General features: G+C 46.8%; 1 protein-coding gene across 8 annotated transcripts in view; it reads right to left on the reverse strand.

Annotated features, from left to right (window-relative positions):
* LOC119163118 (XK-related protein 6) overlaps window positions 1-20498 on the reverse strand; it is a 177315-nt gene that overhangs the window by 103061 nt on the left and 53756 nt on the right. For 6 of the 8 annotated variants that reach the window (XM_075874183.1, XM_075874186.1, XM_075874182.1 and 3 more), the window contains exon 4: window positions 1094-1300. The exons of the other annotated variants lie outside the window; for them this stretch is intronic. In XM_075874183.1, coding sequence (XP_075730298.1) covers window positions 1094-1300 — 207 coding nt within the window. The remainder of the gene's footprint in view (window positions 1-1093; window positions 1301-20498) is intronic. 8 annotated transcript variants of the gene reach the window in all.

Here is a 20498-nt window from a genome sequence, read left to right on the forward strand (position 1 = left end):
CTTTTTCACTCACAGTTGTGTACCGTTCTTCTATTCAGTCTCGGATGTAATAAGCTTCCCTTTATTGAGGAACATCAGCATTCGGTCTCTGATGCGGAGGCCTCGTTTGATTTCGACTGAGATAATGGTTCGCCTAGCCATAGTAAATGTTTATTTAAACCTCGAATGAATTCCTACGTTTGTGTTCTGTCTCCTTTTGTAAAGTAACCTTGGCTTTGTTATTATAATAGACTTGAAGAATAATCTAACAAACAATTAAATAATATGCGATTTGAATTAGCTCTGAGTTGCTAAAAGTACTTTTAAATTATTTTTAAGGCATTGTGATCTATTTATGGGTTCTCTATTTATTTACGCCCCCTTCTTCTAAGTCATGCAGTCTTACGTTTCATCTGCTATATCGCTTGCATGTTAGCTAGGTAATCCATAATTAGGACTTTTGTAGTACTATTACGGAACTATGGGCAACGTCAAATGGGTTGCTCGCAAAAGTAAAACACTTATTCAATATACCTAACGTTTACGTTCACCAATGCTATTTCATTAATGCTTTACATGTTTCTTTGCAGAGATCGAAATTAGTTGCGAAGAGGATCTTTATCGGCAGACTTATGAATAGTTTTCATTGCGCTGTCTTTTTGCATTAGGAATACTATTCTGAGTGTATATCAGTGCCCAGGAGACAAGGAACAGGTAACGCAACACAATACTTAACTGCACCTTCAGGTTTATCTACAGCGAAAGCTAAGAAGCTCAATACAAAAGATATATTCACTTCAGTAGCGCACAATAAGCAAAAAAAACTGAAATGAACGAACGGTGCTCTTTTTGTAATCTGAAAGGAGAAAACATGTCTCAACTGGCAAGCTGAAGTGCGTTCGAGGTCAGAAAAAATACCGGCATGGAAATACTGCTAAATTGCACACATGCCTTATCACTTGCTCAATGATACGCGCATCCAAACAATCGGTGATCTGAACACGTCCATCGCGAGTGAAATGAAGCACTAACACCTATGGTTTTTCATCACACATTTGCGAACCGGACTCGTGTCACTGATGCAGCCGTAACTGCATGCATGAGGAGCGCTTACAGATAATCAGGAAGGCTGTCAAGTCACGCTTGATCCCAATCATCGCCATGGCAATAAGACGAGGTGCGCCAGTCAACAATCTGCCGAAGCCATGACACAAACACCAAAGCTTCTCTTGTTTTTTCCCAGAGCAGTGCTCCATCACATCTTTATGGTAGCCGAGTATTGCTACACTGGCGGTAGCCACAGAAACCCATGCTGACCACCCTGAGTGAAACAAAGAATGAAAACCAAAATGCACCACATTTATTTGGTCATAATAACTACTGCACACAACACTCAACACAATACTGCACGCAATACACCTAACCATGTTGATGGCACGTAAATCATGTCATGTATCACAGGCAATCGATTATGTTCATGTTATGACCTGTCATGAGTGCTCATTGTACAGCCACGTCACAGCAGACTACCTTTAGTACATATCAAGCTATTGAAATCGCAGCGAGTTCACTTTGCGTTTCTTCTTATTTAAATGACATGCATGTAATTATTTTCCTGTTACCACCCGTCAGATTTGTTCTCCCTACAGTGACGTCATGCAGCTCCAATATCAAGCTAGCGAAATGACCACGTGCTTCCTATGATCCTGGAATGCAAATATTAAGGTTATATTGCACCCTTTAAACGCCATTGCAGTCACCATTCTTGGTACGTACACGATGTTCACGCCAATACAACACTTTTTAAAAAGCTTAGGTCCACTTTGAGTCCGTGTAAGAAATACAGCCTAGAAAATTATTGGCAGACTGCTTCACATGCAGTGGATTCCCAGTAGGCTTGGAATTTGCCAAATTTTTTTCACTACGCTGTTGCATGTAGTCCGCGCACACAAACCAAGGTATACCAAAACAAAACCACGAAAATAAATGGCCAGTGTTAAAAATTTTTTGCATTGAAATAACGAGGCTTATCTTACAAAGGTCTTCCGTTTTGATTTTGTATGTATAGCTTGCTAATTTTGTTCTGCTAGATTCATGTTCACCGGGGTCTCTAAACTATGATAGCGCCGCTGGGTAGTAGATTGTTTACATCTTAGGTTAGTGATAGCCAGTCGATAACCAATCAACAGCCGTAATATAGCTACTCAATAATTCAGAAATAACCAAATATTTTTAGTAAAGGGTTGCGTGTGACCAATTGTATGGTCAAAGCTGACAATAGCCAATTACTAACCGTAATAAATATAAATGCGAACCATTTTTAAGTGAATATCGACAACTTTGAGCGTATCTATCTATCTATCTATCTATCTATCTATCTATCTATCTATCTATCTATCTATCTATCTATCTATCTATCTATCTATCTATCTATCTATCTTTCTATCTATCCATCTATCTATCTATCTATCTAGCCACCTACGGCTTTTAGCTCACCTGGCCATTTCGCTAATGGGATCTATACAAGAATTTTTAGGGCGTGACATGACTGTATGATTAGCATATGCGGCTGGTGATAACATGAAGAATATGACATGTATGTCATCAATGTCATCATTTACATATCATAGTCTTGCTGCTCTTGCGGTGGTTGTGTTCACACATCGCAAAACTTGTATGGTATGACATGACTGGCGAACATCAGAGGCAGGCCGCAAGGCGGAAATCAAGACATGCATGTCATGTAAAACATTAAGACATACTACGCTCGTGATGCACTCGTGGCCGTTTCGCTAGGTCCACAAATATCACATTAGGTATAACGTGAGGTGAGTGGATGGCGAATGTAAATGACTGGTGCAAACGTGATAATCCTGATATGCGTATTATGGAAGAACATGACTACATACCACGCTCAGAATGCACACGCGGACGTTTCACCAGCTTCACATATGCCAAATTCGGTATTTTGTGACGTGAATAGAATACAAGGGTAAATGACACGTCCAAACATGCTAATCACAACATGCATGTCATGCAAAACAAGACTACATGCTACAATCATAGTGATTGGGCGGCGGTTGCGCTAACTCTGTATGTACCAAGTTTGACATTACTTGACGTTAAGGAATAACGAAGGTATATGACTGGTGCGAATATGAAAATCCTGACATGCTTGTCATACAAGAACATGACTACATGCCACGCTTATGAAGCGCTCGCGGCTGTTTCGCTAGCTTCACATATACCGTATTTAGTATTACATGACGCGATTGGACAGCGAAGGTAATGACACGTCCCAACAGGATAATGACGACATGCGTGTCATGTAAAAGATGACACATGCTACGTTAATAACACACTCGCTGCCGCATCGCTAGCTTTACACATACCAAGTTTTATATTACATGACGTGAATGTATGATGAACACAAATACCAGGTGCAAACATGAAGTTCATGGCATGGAAGTCGTGTAAGGCATAATTTCTATGCCTACTACTGCTGGGGCTGATATCTCTAACGTTAGCGGTTGCGTTGTTACGCGACTAAAATCAACATACTTGCATCCAATCTAGATACCTTAGTTCGCATAACACTTCCACTTGTGTTCACTGCGTACTACATCCATATGCCTCGTAACGTTGTGGTGATTTTAGAGTGACATATCGACCTTCCGTACTCTTGCTTCGCATACCATCGATTCCCACTGTACGTGCGATGCGTCAATTGTTAAATTAAAATGGTCAAAACAATCCATTCTAGAAAATACATATAGGCGGGCTTAACCAGACTTTGATGCATGACCACTGTCTTGCCATAGGTTATTGATAGCTGATCAATATTTAACAGCTGGTCGACTAATAACCAGAACATGGTAGGAAATAGTCCTTCAAGCTTAGCCTGGTCCCCAAATTCATGGCAGTTATGCTTTGATAACCACTCATTGAACAATGAGTGGTTATCCTCCTACTACTATTTATTTGTATACGCTTGGTCGTGCATAGACGAGCCGCACATTTATTGTCTTTCACATTCATTAAAATGAGTACCAATGTATTGTTCCGGTAAGAAATAAATATTTAGCAGTGAAGACACACAATGGTGACACAGATACACAATTACAAAACGTACTCTTCTCGACAGGGAGGGCAATTGGTGACTGACTGCGTCGTCTTACATGAACTGAACGTTCTTCTAGCCAGAACGAACCGCCGTTGTTCGCCCGCTGCCGACGGCATCAGATACCAGATGCTTCGCAATCTGGATTTGGCTTTACGACAACACCTGTTGAGGACTTTCAACAGAATTTGGGAGAGTGGCATCACACCTGAAGCATGGCTCACCACCGTGGTGGTACCGATCCGGAAACGGGGTCGCCCTTCTGCCGGCTTCACATCCTACATGTTTGTCTCTCTCACCTCTGCTGTCTGCAAGCTCATGCAATCTATAGCACTGGCATGCCTATATTGGATTGCGGGGGCAAAATATTTCCTACTGGAACAGTGGTTGGTCTTCAGGCGCCACTAATGCACAGTAGACTCGATTGCGGACGTCGTCTCTACTTTATGGGAGGCCAGGAGAAACGGCGTAGTGGCCCTTCTCTTTCGACTGGAAGTCTAGAGCCTGCCTTATAGAGCCATAGAGAGTGCCTTGGAGACACTCGGCATCGTGGACCGCCTTTGTACCTTCATCAGTGCCTTTATGGCAAGATGGACCCTCCGGGATAGGGTTTGACACGCGCTCAGCGATGCACGACCACTGAGAGCTGGCGTTCCACAATATTCTTTCCTCAACCCCCTTTTGTTAAACCTGGTGCCTTTTGAGCTGCTGGCCGCAAAGGCTGTTGACAAGCACTACTCCACCCAGTGCTCCTTGCATGCAGATGACGTGACACTCTGTGTCAAGGGGCCTAGGCGGAACTCCAAAGCCACAAGGGGCTCTCTGCAACGCTCCCTGGATGCTGAAACCTCTTTTTTGAGGGCAATTGAACTGACCGCATCATCCGAGAAGATGGAAGCGCTGCCGGATCACCCCAGAGACGTTGCATGAAGGGTCGTCCAAAGGTTCATGCAAGGTGACCGGCCGAATCCGTGGAGCAAGGCAGTGGCGTACCGGGTGCTAAGGATCCACCGCCGCTTTACCTGGATACCAGCCGTCCCACATGTTGCCTTCAAAGCCACCAGGATCGAGACTTCAGTAAACAAGCAACTCCGCAGGGGCCAATGGGGCACCTCGCAGCTGGCCTTAGGGTCTAGTGGGCTGAAACGGCAGCGCAAACGTACGCACTGACGCTGGTGCAGCTGGCGCTACACCACAAGGAGCAACTGAAACGGCAACACCACGTGGCCATTCGGGGTTTCATGGCACTTCACCGCCAATCGCCTTTAGCCGCAACACTGGTGGAGGCCCAGAACTGGCCTCTTCCTCTCTTCATGCTGTGACAGGCGTTGCATAATGTGGATCGTCTTCACAGAGCCCCCTGGGGCACTGCCCTTCTTCGGAGACAACGGAGCCGACCAGCGTTCCGAATGACACAGTTCTGCAGTTTCTATGAAGAGCTGGTGCCCGGAGCTCCCTCTCCTATCCTATACCCTTCACCCCATAAGCAGCCTCTGGACATACAGTTAGGGCTGCACACCGCATCAAGAGGCGGACTTCTGCGTGCGAGCTCCACCTGACAGCCGTGGTGAAACTTTATGACAGGCAAACTACTACTGGTGTTCACGGGTGGTTTCATTCGGGAAAGCCTTCGTTCAGTCTCTGCTGTCTGCGGCATACCATCGACTGGGACCACCACCCAGTGCCGACTTCCCTTTCATACCACCTCCACTGCAGCTGAATTGGCCGGCCTTCATTTGGCAGCTCACCACCTCACTGCCACGTCAACCTAGCTGCCCGTGGCGATTTTGTGTGACTCCAGACTAGCCCTACAAGAGCTGCTCCAACCAGAGCTAGTAGGTATGATGGTGGCGTTGCTGCACGCCAAACTGACCGCCATAAAATATAGCTGTGTGCACTGGTCGCCCCAATGGCTTCACTCGCACGTCAGAACAGCTGGCGTTGAAGAGGCTAACAACATGAGTAAGGCAGCACACCACTTCAATGCGCCAGCCACCAAGGCAGTAGCCCAGTCGGATTACTCTCGGCAGCAACTGCGGATGTTCCTCCTAACAGATCACCTTAAAACGCGGGTGGCAAGCGGCAAACATTCACCATTCTTTCCCGAGACCAGCCTGTTGATATGCCGGCGACGGTTGTTGCTTCCGCGGGTCACTCTTCATCACCTACTTGCCGACTGTGCGATGATGATGAAACGCACCAGTGTTTCATTTGCTTCTGGCCTGACCTAGCCACAGAGCGTTTCGTGCTGGGGAGCCGCCATCGTCTGCTTGGTCTGCATGCTACAACAGTCGAAGACATCCTTTTTCGCACGTGCCCAAAGACGCATGCCCTCCGAGCCTTCCTCAATTTCTGTGCATCTGCAGACGTAGCCGTTTTATAGAAAGCCAAAGCTATGCATGGTGGCGTTGAGATTCTGGACAGGCAGCGTCATCTTTCGTAGAAAAGTAGAAATCACGTATGTATGTCGCGCGGTTCCTTTACGTCACCCCGTAATATACCGCTTCAAGTGCGGCTCGGTAATGACCTCTGAGCTGGACAGGCACTTCCGAGAAGCGAATCTAACAAAAGGAGTAAAGCTAGTTTGTCAAGTTTATGATGTGGAGGAGATGACGAAAGACGAGGGCGCCCGAGTCACTGCGAAACGCATTTATCAAGTCCTCCATGACAATAACGTGTACGACGTATGCCTCCAGGTAAGACTCATTATGCCGACATGAAGCCACATATTCTAACGATGTGCTGTGTTGACGTTTATGAAAACCGTACAACTGTTGTTTTGATGTGGTATCTAGCTGTAGCAGCCTTGTATTGTCATGTGCGAACGTTTGCGGCGTGCAGAAAAATAAATAAAAACTCAAGATATACTGTCACGGCATTGAAATGCCCGGCAAGCTGTAGTGTCATGTCCTTTATGCCGCGGCAGCATCACCCATTGACTTCGCTGCGAAGCAGCAAGCTGAGCTTTAACGACAACAAGCCAAGTTTAAGTGCTCGCTTCGTTTTTTTTTCTGGCTTTCGTCTTGTGCTTGCTCTATATGTCACGAAGGTGGCTTTGACTTGCTGAGAAACTGATATAGCTTTACACGTAGAAAGCATCGCTTGGTGTTTTCTGCATTGTTGTCGCAGCTCATAACACGCCCATACTTCATACCTCGCCGACGCTTACGTGGGGCTGCTTCTTCAATCGCGGAAAGGCCACTTCGCACAGCAAGCGTCTCGTTTTAGCACGACAAGCTGACGGTACGCCACATAAGTTCCCTGCACCTACGGCAGAATGTGTACCGCGCGTGTCGCATGCGCTGCCGTTTCGGTGATACATAGTGACTCGCCTGCGCCCTCTCTCACGTCTGTCCTCAAGTTTTCTGGAGCTCGCCGCCAGAACCAGGGGCAGCGTTGTCGTCGCTCCGCAAGCTTGAGCTTAGGTTCTCTGTAAACGAATGCTTTCGTTTCATTCTACTGACTGTACTTTGAAGACGTTTTCTTATCATAGGCCGTTCACTTTCTGTTTCTCTCCTCTCTTCTTCCTGTCATCTTTACTTCTCCCTCCAACTGTGCCTAAATGCGCTGAGCCATGACCGCGCGACGGGAGGCCGAAAATGGTGTCCTTCCTTTTCTCTTCTTTTTTCACTAACCCCTCTCTCTGTGCCACTCCTCCGGTGGTCAAGCGTTGTCCCGTTCCTCATCACCTGCAGCTGCCCGTCGGTGTCAGGTTACAACCAGCGCGGTGAGTCCCTAGCTCACCCGCTAGGCTTCAAAACGGGCCATTTTTGAGGGGGGCTTTTGGAAGAAAGCAAGAAAGAGCCTGAAATATGTTGCACAAACTCACGCTGGGGTATTGGCTCGAAACCAGGTGTTTCTGACAACATTCGGTTAATATATCAGCTAATGTTTTTGAAGTTAATGAGGGGATCAAGGGAAAAATAAATATGAGACGGACGCTTCACAAGAAGATGAAAAGAGTGGCATCGGCATATTCTGCCCTGTTCTAGAGTGGTCTTTTACCCTCCGAATTACAGACTTCAAACGTATCTTTATTGCAGAAATTTTAGCTGTAGTATTGGCCCTTCGAAAAGTGCCAACGTCAATGAATTCCGCCATCAAAATAAAGGACTCTGTCAAGAATGAGAAGATGAAGAAAAGAGGAAGAGAAATAAGTTGTCTTGAAGAGGTAATTTAAAATGCTGGAATGAGGGAGAAGAAGAAAAAAAAGAAGAGGGCGCGAGGCGAGTGAGGAACGTGAGAGCCGGGACGTGGCGTTCGAGGGGCGAAGGGCTGCGGAAGTTCGGACTTGCTCTCGCTCCAGGCTCCCGCCCGAGCACCTGACTCGGCGTGCAGCACAAGGAAATAACGCTGCCCCTGGTTCTCGCCCGAGCACCTGACTCAGTGAGAAGCTCATGGAGCAACCGCTGATCCTGGACGGCAGTTCTTGCCCGAGCACCTGACTCGGCGAGCAGCGCACAGAGCAACCGCTGTTCCAGGGCTGCAGTTTCCCGCCCGAGCACAGACCTCAGCGAGCAGCCCCGGAACCACCGCCGATCCTGGGCTGCAGTTTCCCGCCCGAGAACCGACCTCTGCGAGCAGCCCCGGAACCACCACCGACCCTGGTCTGCAGTGTATCCCGCCTGAGCATCTGCCTCGGCGAGAAACCACTGGAGCTACCGCTGTAGTGGTTCTTCAACATCGTCGCCACCGTTGAGCATCAATATAGCGTGTCATCACGCATGAGACGGACTCCCAGCGGACCAGAGGCCACGCCACAACTGTAAGCGCGAGACTTAGAGAACGACAACAGAATCGGACGTTGAAACGCGCGTCACTAAGACGTCTCCTTTTCTGTGTTCTTCAACGTGTGCATGTTTGTGTTGTTCTTTCGTCTTTGTGATTGTCATGGTAATGAAGTGATAGTTTTCGTTTGGTACCATCAGCCTCTATGGGTCATTTCGCAACGCCCGACGAGCGAACCAGGCCTCAGCATGTACTCGTGACAATGGCGAGACTGCCAGGATCTGTGTAACTTTGTCACACGCCTAGGTCTGTCGGGAGCCGTGAAATGGATCTGAAACGTTTGATGGCAGCCGCTAGTGCTGCGGGATTAATGGCTGAGGCTATAATGACGCTCTATCATCAGGAACAGAAAAGATTACACGAAGAGCGTGCAGAGGTACGAGAGGCTGCGAAAGAAGATGAAGAGCGAGCGAAAGCCGCTGAAGAGAGAGCGAAAGCCGTAGACGAACGAACCTATTAAAAACCTAATGGTGGAAAAGGAGCTCACTGAAAAAAAAATTGCAGTTGCGCGCAAGCAATAGTGTAGAAGTACCAGATAGGTCTGAGATGGTACCCCAGCCACCAAAAGTGAGCCCGCGTAAGTTAATCCCACCTTTTGACGAAAGCCGAGATGACCTCGACACTTATATACAGCGGTTCGAAAGAATAGCGATAAGACAAGGCTGGCAGAGGAGTGATTGGGCGACTGAATTGAGCATGTGCCTTGCGGGAGAGGCATTGGCTGTTTTTAGCCGGATGCCAGCAGCGGATGCGCTAGATTACGACAAGGTCAAAAGGGCTCTGCTCCAACGCTTCAGATTAACGGCCGAGGGTTTCCGAGAGGAATTCAGGAGCTCGAAACCACAGGAAAATGAGACAGGCCTGCAGTTCGCTGCTCGAATCTCCAATTACTTCGATCGGTGCTTGTAGATGGCTAACACAGAGAGATCATTCGAGGATCTAAGAGGTAGCATGATTGCGGAACAATTCCTGGCATCGTGTCACAAGGGAGTGGCAATATTCCTAAAGGAGCGGAACTTAAAGATGGTGGCTGAGCTGTCAGAACACGCCGACCGTTATTTGGAAGCTCAACGTCAAAGGAATCTTGGGAAAACCCAAGATGAGAAAGGTTTGGAGGAGGAAGAGCAAACCCGGAGTGTAATCAAATGCTACCTCTGTGACAAAACTGGCCATAGAGCAGCAAATTGTGCCGCGGGTCGCACTCGTAGTTTCTCGTCGAATTGCGACCTGTGCGGAAAGCGTGGGCACACAACAAAAACCTGTCGTGATCGGTCAGGAAATAAAACGGCTTGCATGGTTGCAGATGAAAGCTCTGCTGATGCTGACAGGGAAAAACAACGTGACCAGGAGGACAAGGATAAAACAAGTGCTGTTACGGCATCTGTCAAGGCGGGAGAAGCCGAAGATGCTATGCCAGTGGTTGTGGGGTTGTTGCACGGACGTGAAGGGTCGGTACTTCGAGACACGGGCTCCAACATTGTACTTGTAAGAGAACCCATGGTGCCTGAAACGGATATCACGGGTACAGAAAAGCCGGTTCGGTTGACTGATGGGACAGTACGGCGGATGCCAGTTGCTAGGGTACTGATTTTGTCGCCGTATTACTGTGGTTGGATTGAAGGCCGATGTGTCGAAGACCCTCTTTACGACGTAATTCTCGGTAATATGCCAGATGTCAGAGGAGTTGACGATCCGGGTCCCCCCTGGAGATTGCCTACTACAACGTGCACTGAGGGTATGGAGTTCCAACCTCATAAGGTTATGGATAAACGTGACGAGAGATGTGTTGATCAGTATACCAGGAAAGATTCCGCCTACGCCGTGGAGAAAGCTACGAGGAACAAGAGTGAAAAGGAAAAGGAGGGCGTCAAGGAGAACAACTCAGTAGCAGCCATGGACATAACTGCAGCAGAAGTGGGGAGAATGCAGGAAGCGGACAGTACGCTGTGACGGTGTTTTTAGATTGAGGGCAAATGGATCTATTGTAAGAGGAGTTGGGTCGTGCATAAGTTTGAGAAGCTTTCAGGGCCGCTGTACAGAATAGTCAAGACCCGTGAGGGAGGGGAAAAGAGACAGTTAGCAGTGCCGATGAGTTTACGAAGGGCTGTTCTAGACTTGGCACATGACACAATTATGGCTGGCCATAAGGGAGTAAGAAAGACAACTAGCAGGGTCGCTGAAGAGTTTTTGTTTTGGCCGTGCATGCAAAGCGACATTAAAAGGTTTGTGCGATCTTGTGACACATGTCGGAGAACCACACCAAAAGGTTTGGTCTCGAAGGTACCTTTGAGGACTTCGCCTATTATTGAGCAACGTTTTCAAAAAGTCGCAGTGGACATTTTGGGACCTATAAAACCAGTGTCCCACGGTGGAAACTCCGTGCGGACACATACCTAACATCATTGTTTCATGGATGATGTGGGGTGACAGTGAAGTGTGACTGTGACTCACGAAGATGGATGTGCATGTTAGTGTAGGCAAGTCTAGTGGTGCCACTGTGGATTTAAGTATGCTGTGCAGTGACGAGATGTGCCGTGAAGTGAAGTGCTGTGTCGTGCAGGAAAGTGTTGTGTTGTACATACACTAGCACCAGTGTATGGTGGTATTGGGGATGACAATTTTTGTGGAGCAAAAACTAAAAAAATTTGGGGCCATTGTCAAGAGTGACAAGATGAAGAAAAGAGGAAGAGAAATAAGTTGTCTTGAAGAGGTAATTTAAAATTCTGGAATGAGGGAGAAGAAGAGAAAAAAGAAGAGGGCGCGAGGCGAGTGAGGAACGTGAGAGCCGGGACGTGACTTTCGAGGGGCGAAGGGCTGCGGAAGTTCAGACTTGGTCTCGCTCCAGGCTCCCGCCCGAGCACCTGACTCGGCGTGCAGTGCAAGGAAATACCGCTGCCCCTTGTTCTCGCCCGAGCACCTGACTCAGTGAGCAGCTCACGGAGCAACCGCTGATCCTGGAAGGCAGTTCTCGCCCGAGCGCCTGACTCGGCGAGCAGCGCACAGAGCAACCACTGATCCAGTGCTGCAGTCTCCCGCCCGAGCACCAACCTCGGCGAGCAGCTCCGGAACCACCACCGACCCTGGTCTGCAGTGTATCCCGCCCGAGCACCTGCCTCGGCGAGAAAGCACTGGAGCTACCGCTGTAGTGGTTCTTCAACATCGTCGCCACCGTTGAGCATCGATATGGCGTGTCATCACACCTGAGAGGGACTCCCAGCGGACCAGAGGCCACGCCACAACTGTAAGCGCGAGACTTAGAGAACGCCAATGGAATCGGACGTTGAAACGCGCGTCATTAAGACATCTCCTTTTCTGTGTTCTTCAACGTGTGCATGTTTGTGTTGTTGTTTCGTCTTTGTGATGGTCATGGTAATGAAGTGATAGTTTTCGTTAGGTACCATCAGCCTCTATGGTTCATTTCGCAACGCCCAACGAGCGAACCAGGCATCAGCATATACTCGTGACAGACTCCTTGTCAGTCTTCAGTGTAGTCACGGCATACGGTGATTCAAAATAATTAGGCGAATTCAACTTTTTGGTACCAAGTCTTATAACTCATTTGTGATTAGTATGGGTGCCGGGGCATGGAGGAATAACTTTAAATGAAACAGCTGAAGCACTAGTGAAAGTGACGTTAGACAGGCCACCTATCAATATTACTCCTACAAAAGCCTCTGAAGTAGCTTCTAGATTTCGGAGGCAAATGATGATGCGAGAATTCTCTTCACCATTTTTAAAAAATTGTCTGGAATTCAACCATGTAATGATACCCTGGAAAACTGCCTTTTGTCATAAATGATGCCTGGAAGTTTTAATCACTCGCTTAAGGTGTACCATCCCTCCAATAAATTTTTATTTGTTCAAAGCAGGCTTGAGTGTCTCTCCACTCTGTTCTTTTTGTCGAGAAGAGGAAACTGTGAAACACTTTTTGATCTTTTGTGGAAAGTTTTCAACATTAGGAATGATGTCACTAGAAATGCCATTATGAATCCTTTGCTTAGCTTGGAGAACGTCAAACTTACTATACCTAGGTACAGATACCCTATACCACACAGCAACGGGAAAGCATGCAAGGCCGTGCAAGATTTATTTGTAGAGTCTAAGAGATTTACTTATTCACCTCAATGCCGAAAGGTTCTGAGTTCACCAATGTAGGCAATAGAGTTTTTCATATCAATCAGTTATTGCTAATTCAGAAAGAAATAATTTGTTCAAGCTTTTTCTCAAGAATAATTTACTAGGTCCATGTGCTGAGATTTGCGCGCTAAAGAACCCCAGGTGGTCGAAATTCCTGGAGTCCTCCACTACGGCGTCTCTCATAACTGTATGGCGGCTTTGGGACGTTAAAACGCACATATCGATCAATCAATCAAGAATAATTTACAAAAATTCATTTTTAGGGGCGAAGCTTCTTATGGCGTGGCTTGGGCGTCCCTCGTATGTAACCACCAGTGGCACATCCCCGAAATAGGTATAACACTTGACCTCCAAGGTGGTGCCAGTGAGAGATTTCTTCTGTGCGTTGTTTAACAATAAAAAATAGTGCTCAATGTACATGCCAATGGCTGCTAATGGGGAATGAGAGACATGAGCATTCGGCTTTTAGTCAACGCGCACGCTGCGATCCCCAATAGCAGCCATTGGCATGTACATTAAGCACTATCGGACAAGAAAGGGATGCTACATTGTACTCGCTGGGTGTAACCTCCTTAGCTTTAGAAAGGTTTAGCGAGAGTTGAGCCACAGTGCCATGAATACAATGAACTTGTATATACCATGAATGAACTCAAGGTGATTAAAAATGAGAAGTAGATACGAAGCGCAAGCCGTAAAAAGTAAAAGCCAAATTCTCCTGTCTCTCATTTCTCATTAGCAGCCATTGGCGTGTAAATTGAGCCCTATCTGACAGGCAAAGGTTGCTACGTTATACTCGCTGGGCGTAACCTCCTTGGTTTTCGAAAGGTTTAGCGAGCGTTTGGTCGCAGTGCCATGAATACAGTGAACTAGAATATACAATGAACTCGAGGTGGTTAAAGGTAGGAAGTGGACCCAAAGCGCAGGCCGTAAGAAAGTGTGTGTGTGCCACCTCTCTTTTAGTCCTTGGAATGTCCGCTGAATGGTGGTGCTTCTATATGGGGAATATATGATAAAAAGATGCGAGATGGTGGCACTTGGAGTGTTGAATAGATAAACGAACGGACACACAAACAGATGCATGGATGGACGCATGAACGGACGCAGGGGCGGATGCACGAAAGAACGCAGGGACGGGCGCACAAACAGACGCATGGACGGTCACACAGACGGGCGCATGGACGGACGAATGCTTCGCCCCACTCTCCATCATTCACTCCGTGAATATGCTGCCATTTTTTTTAAGTTGGTTTGTTTTTCGCCAGTATTTGAATATATGTATTTCTTTTTTTTTCACCAAGGTACTCGATTTTGGCCGATCCCCCAATGTGGGCGTGAGCCTCAAATTCAGGACCTAAATCTATAGCTGCGGCTGACCATATTCCTAATCTATATCTGGTACTACAGTCATACTTATCAGCTCTAGAAGGGGGGCTTGATGAAATACACCTGCATCTGAATGTGCAAAAATGCTATATATCGCATTTTCCTTTAGAATACCCCTTTCATATTTCTCTTTATTATCATTTGGAGTTTATTCCACAAGTTCAGTAAATAAAATACCTTGGTGTGCAATACGATCGCTGAATGTCTTGGAAGGAACACATGGCATACATATCAGTAAGGGGTGTTCGTCAAGATTAGTCATAGTCGACTTTGCATGCGAAGACAAACGCTTTTATCAATATACTGCGTGTATGTTCGACCAGTGCTGGAATTTGGATGCATATTATATGCTGGCGCTCCTGCTTATAAGCTTCGCCCGCTTGTGATGCTAGAAAGGCAAGCCTTGCGTCTGTGTTTAGGTCTTCCTTAATTTGTAACCATTAAAGGCTTGTATATTGAAGCTAGACTCCCATCACTTGATTGTGTTTCAAATTATAGTCGGTACAATTATTTTTAAAACTCTATGAATATCCAGCAACGCATTCTTAAACAGTTTTTATCTCCCAGCCTGAGTTGATCTTTGGAGCATATAAGCCAAGATTTCACGCGCGTCAAGTTCTCCTTATACAAAGCTTCCTTGGCAATTTCAATGTCCAAATAATTGCCGTATTTCTGATGAGTGATAGCAACAGCTCCATTGAAATACAGGCTGGCGAACTTTTTCCAAAACAAGTGAAACTATTGTCGGACTGCACGTTAAGTTCTATTCTGAGTGATTCTTTGGCTCATTAAACAATAAGGGCAGTCATTGCGACAGATGCTTCGCAAAATGAAGAAAATTGTGAAATTAAGATATTCGCCTCTATTCTAGATTGGTCATTTGCTCCACGCATTTCACATTTTGTGCCCATTCTTGTAGCAGAGTTTTTTGTGATAGTTTTGGCTCTCCGTGAATTACCTGCACCAACTAGGTCGGCAATAATTTTAACTGATTCGTTGTCAGTGTGTTCTTCTCTCACTGGAAATGACACCTCCCACGTGCTGAGTACTTTTAAATTGCTAGTTCTACCGTATGTACAGTTGGTTGAATTGGTTTGGGTACCAAGGCATAAGGAAATTTTCCTCAATGAAATGGCGGAACCATTAGCTAAGTCATCATTAAATGGCTTTGTTATTCACATACTTCTAGCATGCAAATCCGTTACAGGGGCTAGATTAAGGAATAAAATTATGGTCGAATAATTTTCTTCGTCATCCATAATAAACACATTAGAATTTCAGCACCTTAATTATCGTTGGAACAATAGAGTATGTGACACGCACAGATGAAGTCGCAATCACAAGGCTGAGGTGTCTTACTCCCTATCTAAATTTTTACACAGAGCTGGTCTGGCTGCTTCCCCTAATTGTTGGTTTTGTTGAATCCCTGAGACATCAGAACATTATCGGATACATCGTAAAAAATGTGCTGCATTGCGGAAAATCACATTAGATGACATCTTCCGTCTCGAGGGATTGGAGTTGACCACTCCAAACATACTTTTTTTGGGGACTTTGGCCTTGGGTTTCACTGACTGGAAATTTGCCGATGACTTGCAGGAGTTTATTGAAGCTTCAAAAAGATTCAGACTGTAAAACTTTTTATAATTCCTAAATTATCCTTTTTTAAAATTTCCTTATTCATTCATTTACTTATATTTGTTGATGAAACCATCTGCTTCATTTTCTGTATTCATTATTTATAATTGTATATTTCTCATTTATTCTGGTCTTGTTTCTATAGATTAAAAACCAAGAGCTAACAAATTAAGAGTACTTAGTACCACCAGGTTCTTGGCCAATCCCCCAGCGTGTGTGTGTGTGCCACAGTTTCCGGACACTTCCTTCCTTCCTTCCTTCCTTCCTTCCTTCCTTCCTTCCTTCCTTCCTTCCTTCCTTCCTTCCTTCCATCCTTCCTTCCTTCCTTCCTTCCTTTCCCCCTTCCTCCCTTCCTTCCTTCCTTCCTTCCTTCCATCCTTACTTCCTCCCTTCCTTCTTTCCTTTCCCCCTTCCTCCCTTCCTTCCTTTCTTCCTTCCTTCCTTCCTTTCCTAATTGACGCTGTCATTGCCTTTAGGTATAAAGCTTGACTTGGTGCAGTATCTCAACAGGCCGTGGAAGCATTGCTCCTCCGGGCATTCGCACTTGACACGATCTTATCCTGTTGTCGCGGCCAAAAATGTGGATTTAATAGAGTGCGATTGGTGAATTTGTCAACAGGTAGATGTTAGGAGGCTGCTCTTAAGGGTGTCCAAATGGTGGTGGTGAAATGGAGCTGAAAGCACACATGTCAGTATTTTTAATATCCCCAAAGTATTTTCCTCTACCGGCAAAATCATTGATTTGCTTAGCAGACCTTTGCGACTTGTCACGTCGTCGCCCTTCTGTGGGGAGTAAGCGACCGCTACGTAAGCCAATGAAGTTGCTTCGGCAAAAACGAGTATGCAGGTTGTCATCCATACGTTCATTCGTGACCCATGTTGTTAGGGTACTTGAACATCATGAAGAAGTTGGAGTTTGTCTGGCCAGTCTCTCCACTCTATCGCGATGTTGTCTCAAGGAGCGTCGTCCCAGTTCATGTTTCTGTGCCGCAGATGTTGGCATAGGGTTTTGGCGCATACAATAAAGATAGGCAGCCACTGCAGTGGGTCATTATACCCGCGCCGTTCTTTGCAGCATGCTCTTTTTTGTTGGTGTTCGGCATCTTGAATGCGATTCGTGCATGCCGAGAATGTTAACTTGTCAGCACTCCCCTATTAGAAAAAACAGCACTCCAGCGTGACGCCAGTAGATGTTTTGGCACTGGTACATGCTGCGAACACTGGTACACGCTGGTATTTACTGAAACTTCGCTGGGGGAACTGGGAAATAGCTGATTCGCACTGGTAGGGATCTGGCTTGACCACTGTAACACTGGTCCACACTGGGAAGTGTTGGAAGCACTGGAATTTTCAGTAAAGTGCGGTGCTGCATACTGGCATGCGCACTGTTTTTACCAGCGCCGCACGCACGTTTATGTAGCGTGGGCAGTGCTTTGTTTCGGTGTTGTTGAATATACAGCGCGTGGCTTGACGGCACGAATAGACGCTACCCTAAAAGATGCCAAGTATGCCGCACAATTTCGCATACCACACACCATGACCCTGATATGTGATGTGCGCACTTACTGCTAAGTTTATTGTTTTGCTTTCGAATGAAGAAAAAATGCTTATATAACCTAAAGAAGCCAGGGTTATTACTAGCACGCTTTTTTTATAATCAACGCAGTGGCAGTAAGAGCGTGAATTTTTGAAGGAAACGTGCGTTGCAGCGGTTACTAAGTTTTTCGCTAGTCCCCCGCGTATTGCATATACAGGTTTCGCATCAATTATCTAATGTTCTAACAATTCGTGTTGCAGTGTTTATAATGAAGGAGCTAGATGCCACTCCAAACAGAAACAGCAACTTGTTCACGCCGCAAAGTTGATGAGACGCAAGTAAGCTCTCGCGACGCTTCACAAGCTTTCCCAGCGGGGGCGAGAAAAACTGCTGTCACGGATATTGTCACAGGGTCGGGGCGTGGATGAATGAAGCAAGCTGCAGGTCGAATAATAAACTGTTTATTCGGACCCAATTTGTTGCAACGTAAAAGAAAAGTTAGTATACTGCAACACACTGGCATTGGTAGCGGCGAGCAGAGCGTCGGCCATCGATCAACTGATAAACGGCGAAGCGCGTCGACGTTAGACACTTGCCATCGAATGTTGTAACGGTATTGCTAGCGGCGACGTAGGTTTTAGAATAATCTGAAATGTTCACGAAGTGGGCGTAATCTTGACAAAACGATCTAGACCCTCGAAGCTTTTCGAACATCGTAGACGCGGTTTGCGCTCAATGTAATGTAACAGAGTCATAACGAAACTTCAGGAAAGAAACGTTGCATTGTCCCCTGTCTGAAAAAGGCATCGTCCTTATTCTTTAGGAAAACACGAAGGTACAATAATAAAGATAATAAACAATAAGTACAAGCAATAAAGCCAATCAACAACAAAACAGTGTCCTCAGGTTTGCGCATAAAATGGCTTGAGGCACACGACATGGACGATATCAGGTCGAGCACGGCGCTGTTGAGAGTTCTAATGCCATTGGGAACAATCTCGTAGTAGAGTGGGCCGAGACGTGGAAATACTCTGTAAGGTACGAAGTACCGTCGTATAAATTTTCAGTGACTCCACGTCGGCGTATCGGCGTGCATACCCAAACACGTTGACCGGGAAGGTATTCGACAAACTGTCGCCGAAGATTATAACGGCGGCGGTCCGTCATGTGCCTATTCGTGATGCGCAGGTGGGCGAGTTGACGAGCTTCTGACGTTGAGAAGCATTGCGTCCAGCGTCATTGCCAGGTTCCTTCCGTAGACGAACTTGTACGGCGTCATCTGCGTCGTTTCTTGCACGGCGGTGTTGTACGCGAAGGTCACATACGGAAGTATTGCATCCCACGTCTGCATCCCATGGCCAGCATATCGACGATGGTCGTGTTGAGAAACTCGGTGAGGCCATTGGTCTGTGGATGGTAGGTGGTGGTCCAGCGGTGACTTGTCTGGCTCTACCCGAGTCATTGTACCCGAGCTGCACCCTAACTCGAGCATTGCCCGAGTTAGGTCCACCGTAATGGCTGTACCTCTGTCTGTGATGAGGACTTCTACAGTTCTGTGACGCAAGACGATGTTCTCGACGAACTTTGCTACCTCGGTGGCATTGCCTTCGGGGAGAGCCGTTGCTCCGGCGTAGCGGGTGAGGTAGTTAGTAACTACGATGATCCATTTGTTTCTCGAATTCGACGTCGGGAATGGCCCCGGCAAGTCCATGCCGATTTCCAGAAACGGTCGGTTAGGTTGCTCGATAGGCTAAAGTTCGGCTGGCCTAGTAGGCGGTGTCTTTCATCGTTTACGTTCTCGACATGTGCCGACAAAACGAGTGACGTCGGCGGCAAGTCGTGGCCAGTAATACTTCTCCTGTATTCTCACGAGCGTAGGCGAAATACTGAAGTGTCCAGCCGTGGGGTTGTCGTGTAGAGCATGCAAAACTTCTGGACGTAACGCTGAAGTTACTACGAGAAGGTAGTTGGCACGATGTGATGAAAAGTTTTTTTGACGAGGATGCCGCTACGCAAAAAAACGACGCCACTCCACGCTTGAATACCTTTGGAACACCAGCAGCCTTGCCCACAAGGTCCTTGATGTCAGGGTCGGCACGCTGTCGTTCTGCAAAGTCATCGACGCTTAAGGTTCTCAGTAACCAGTCACCGTCCTCGTTGCCCTGCGGTGGTGGGTCGACAGGAGCGCGAGACAGGCAGTCGACGTCAGAGTGCTTTTGCCCCGACTTGTAAACGACGGTGATGTCAAACTCCTGAAGTCTCAGACTCCACCGTTCGAGGTGACCTGAAGAGTCCTTCAAATTAGCTGGCCAACAGAGGACGTGGTGGTTGCTGACACTTTGAAAGACCTGCCGTAGAGGTAAGGGCGAAAATCTTATGTAGCCCAAATGATGACAAGACACTCGTTTTCTGTCGCGAAATAGTTGACTTCCACCTTAGATAGCGACCGGGTCGCATAACTCATCATCCTTTCTAGTTCGTCAATGTTCTTCACCAGGACGGCTCCGAGCCCTCCACTGCTTGCGTCGGTGCGGACTTCCGTGCCGGTGTTTTCGTCGAAATGAGCAAGTTTTGGCGGCGTCTGCAGGCGTCATTTCAGTTCTTGAAATGCTTTCCCCTGCGGGGTTTCCGACTTGAATCCAACGTTGGTCGTTGTCAGGTTAGTGAGTGACTCGTTGATGCAGGAAAAATGTGTGACAGAGCGCGTAAAAAACGAGCGAAAGCCGATAAATTGATGCACGGCTTTTTTTGTCGGCGGGCGATGGAAATGCAGTGATGAACGTTGTCCTCTGTGGGTTGGAGCGTACTCTGGACTTGCTTATCACGTGTCCTAGGAACAAGAATTTCTAGTATGCAAAGCGGCCCTTTTCTGGGTTTAGGGTGAGTCCGAAGTTTTATTGCTTGAAGTACAGCTTC

Source organism: Rhipicephalus microplus, chromosome 9 (genome assembly GCF_043290135.1).
Source record: "Rhipicephalus microplus isolate Deutch F79 chromosome 9, USDA_Rmic, whole genome shotgun sequence".
Classification (NCBI taxonomy): Eukaryota; Metazoa; Arthropoda; class Arachnida; order Ixodida; family Ixodidae; genus Rhipicephalus; species Rhipicephalus microplus.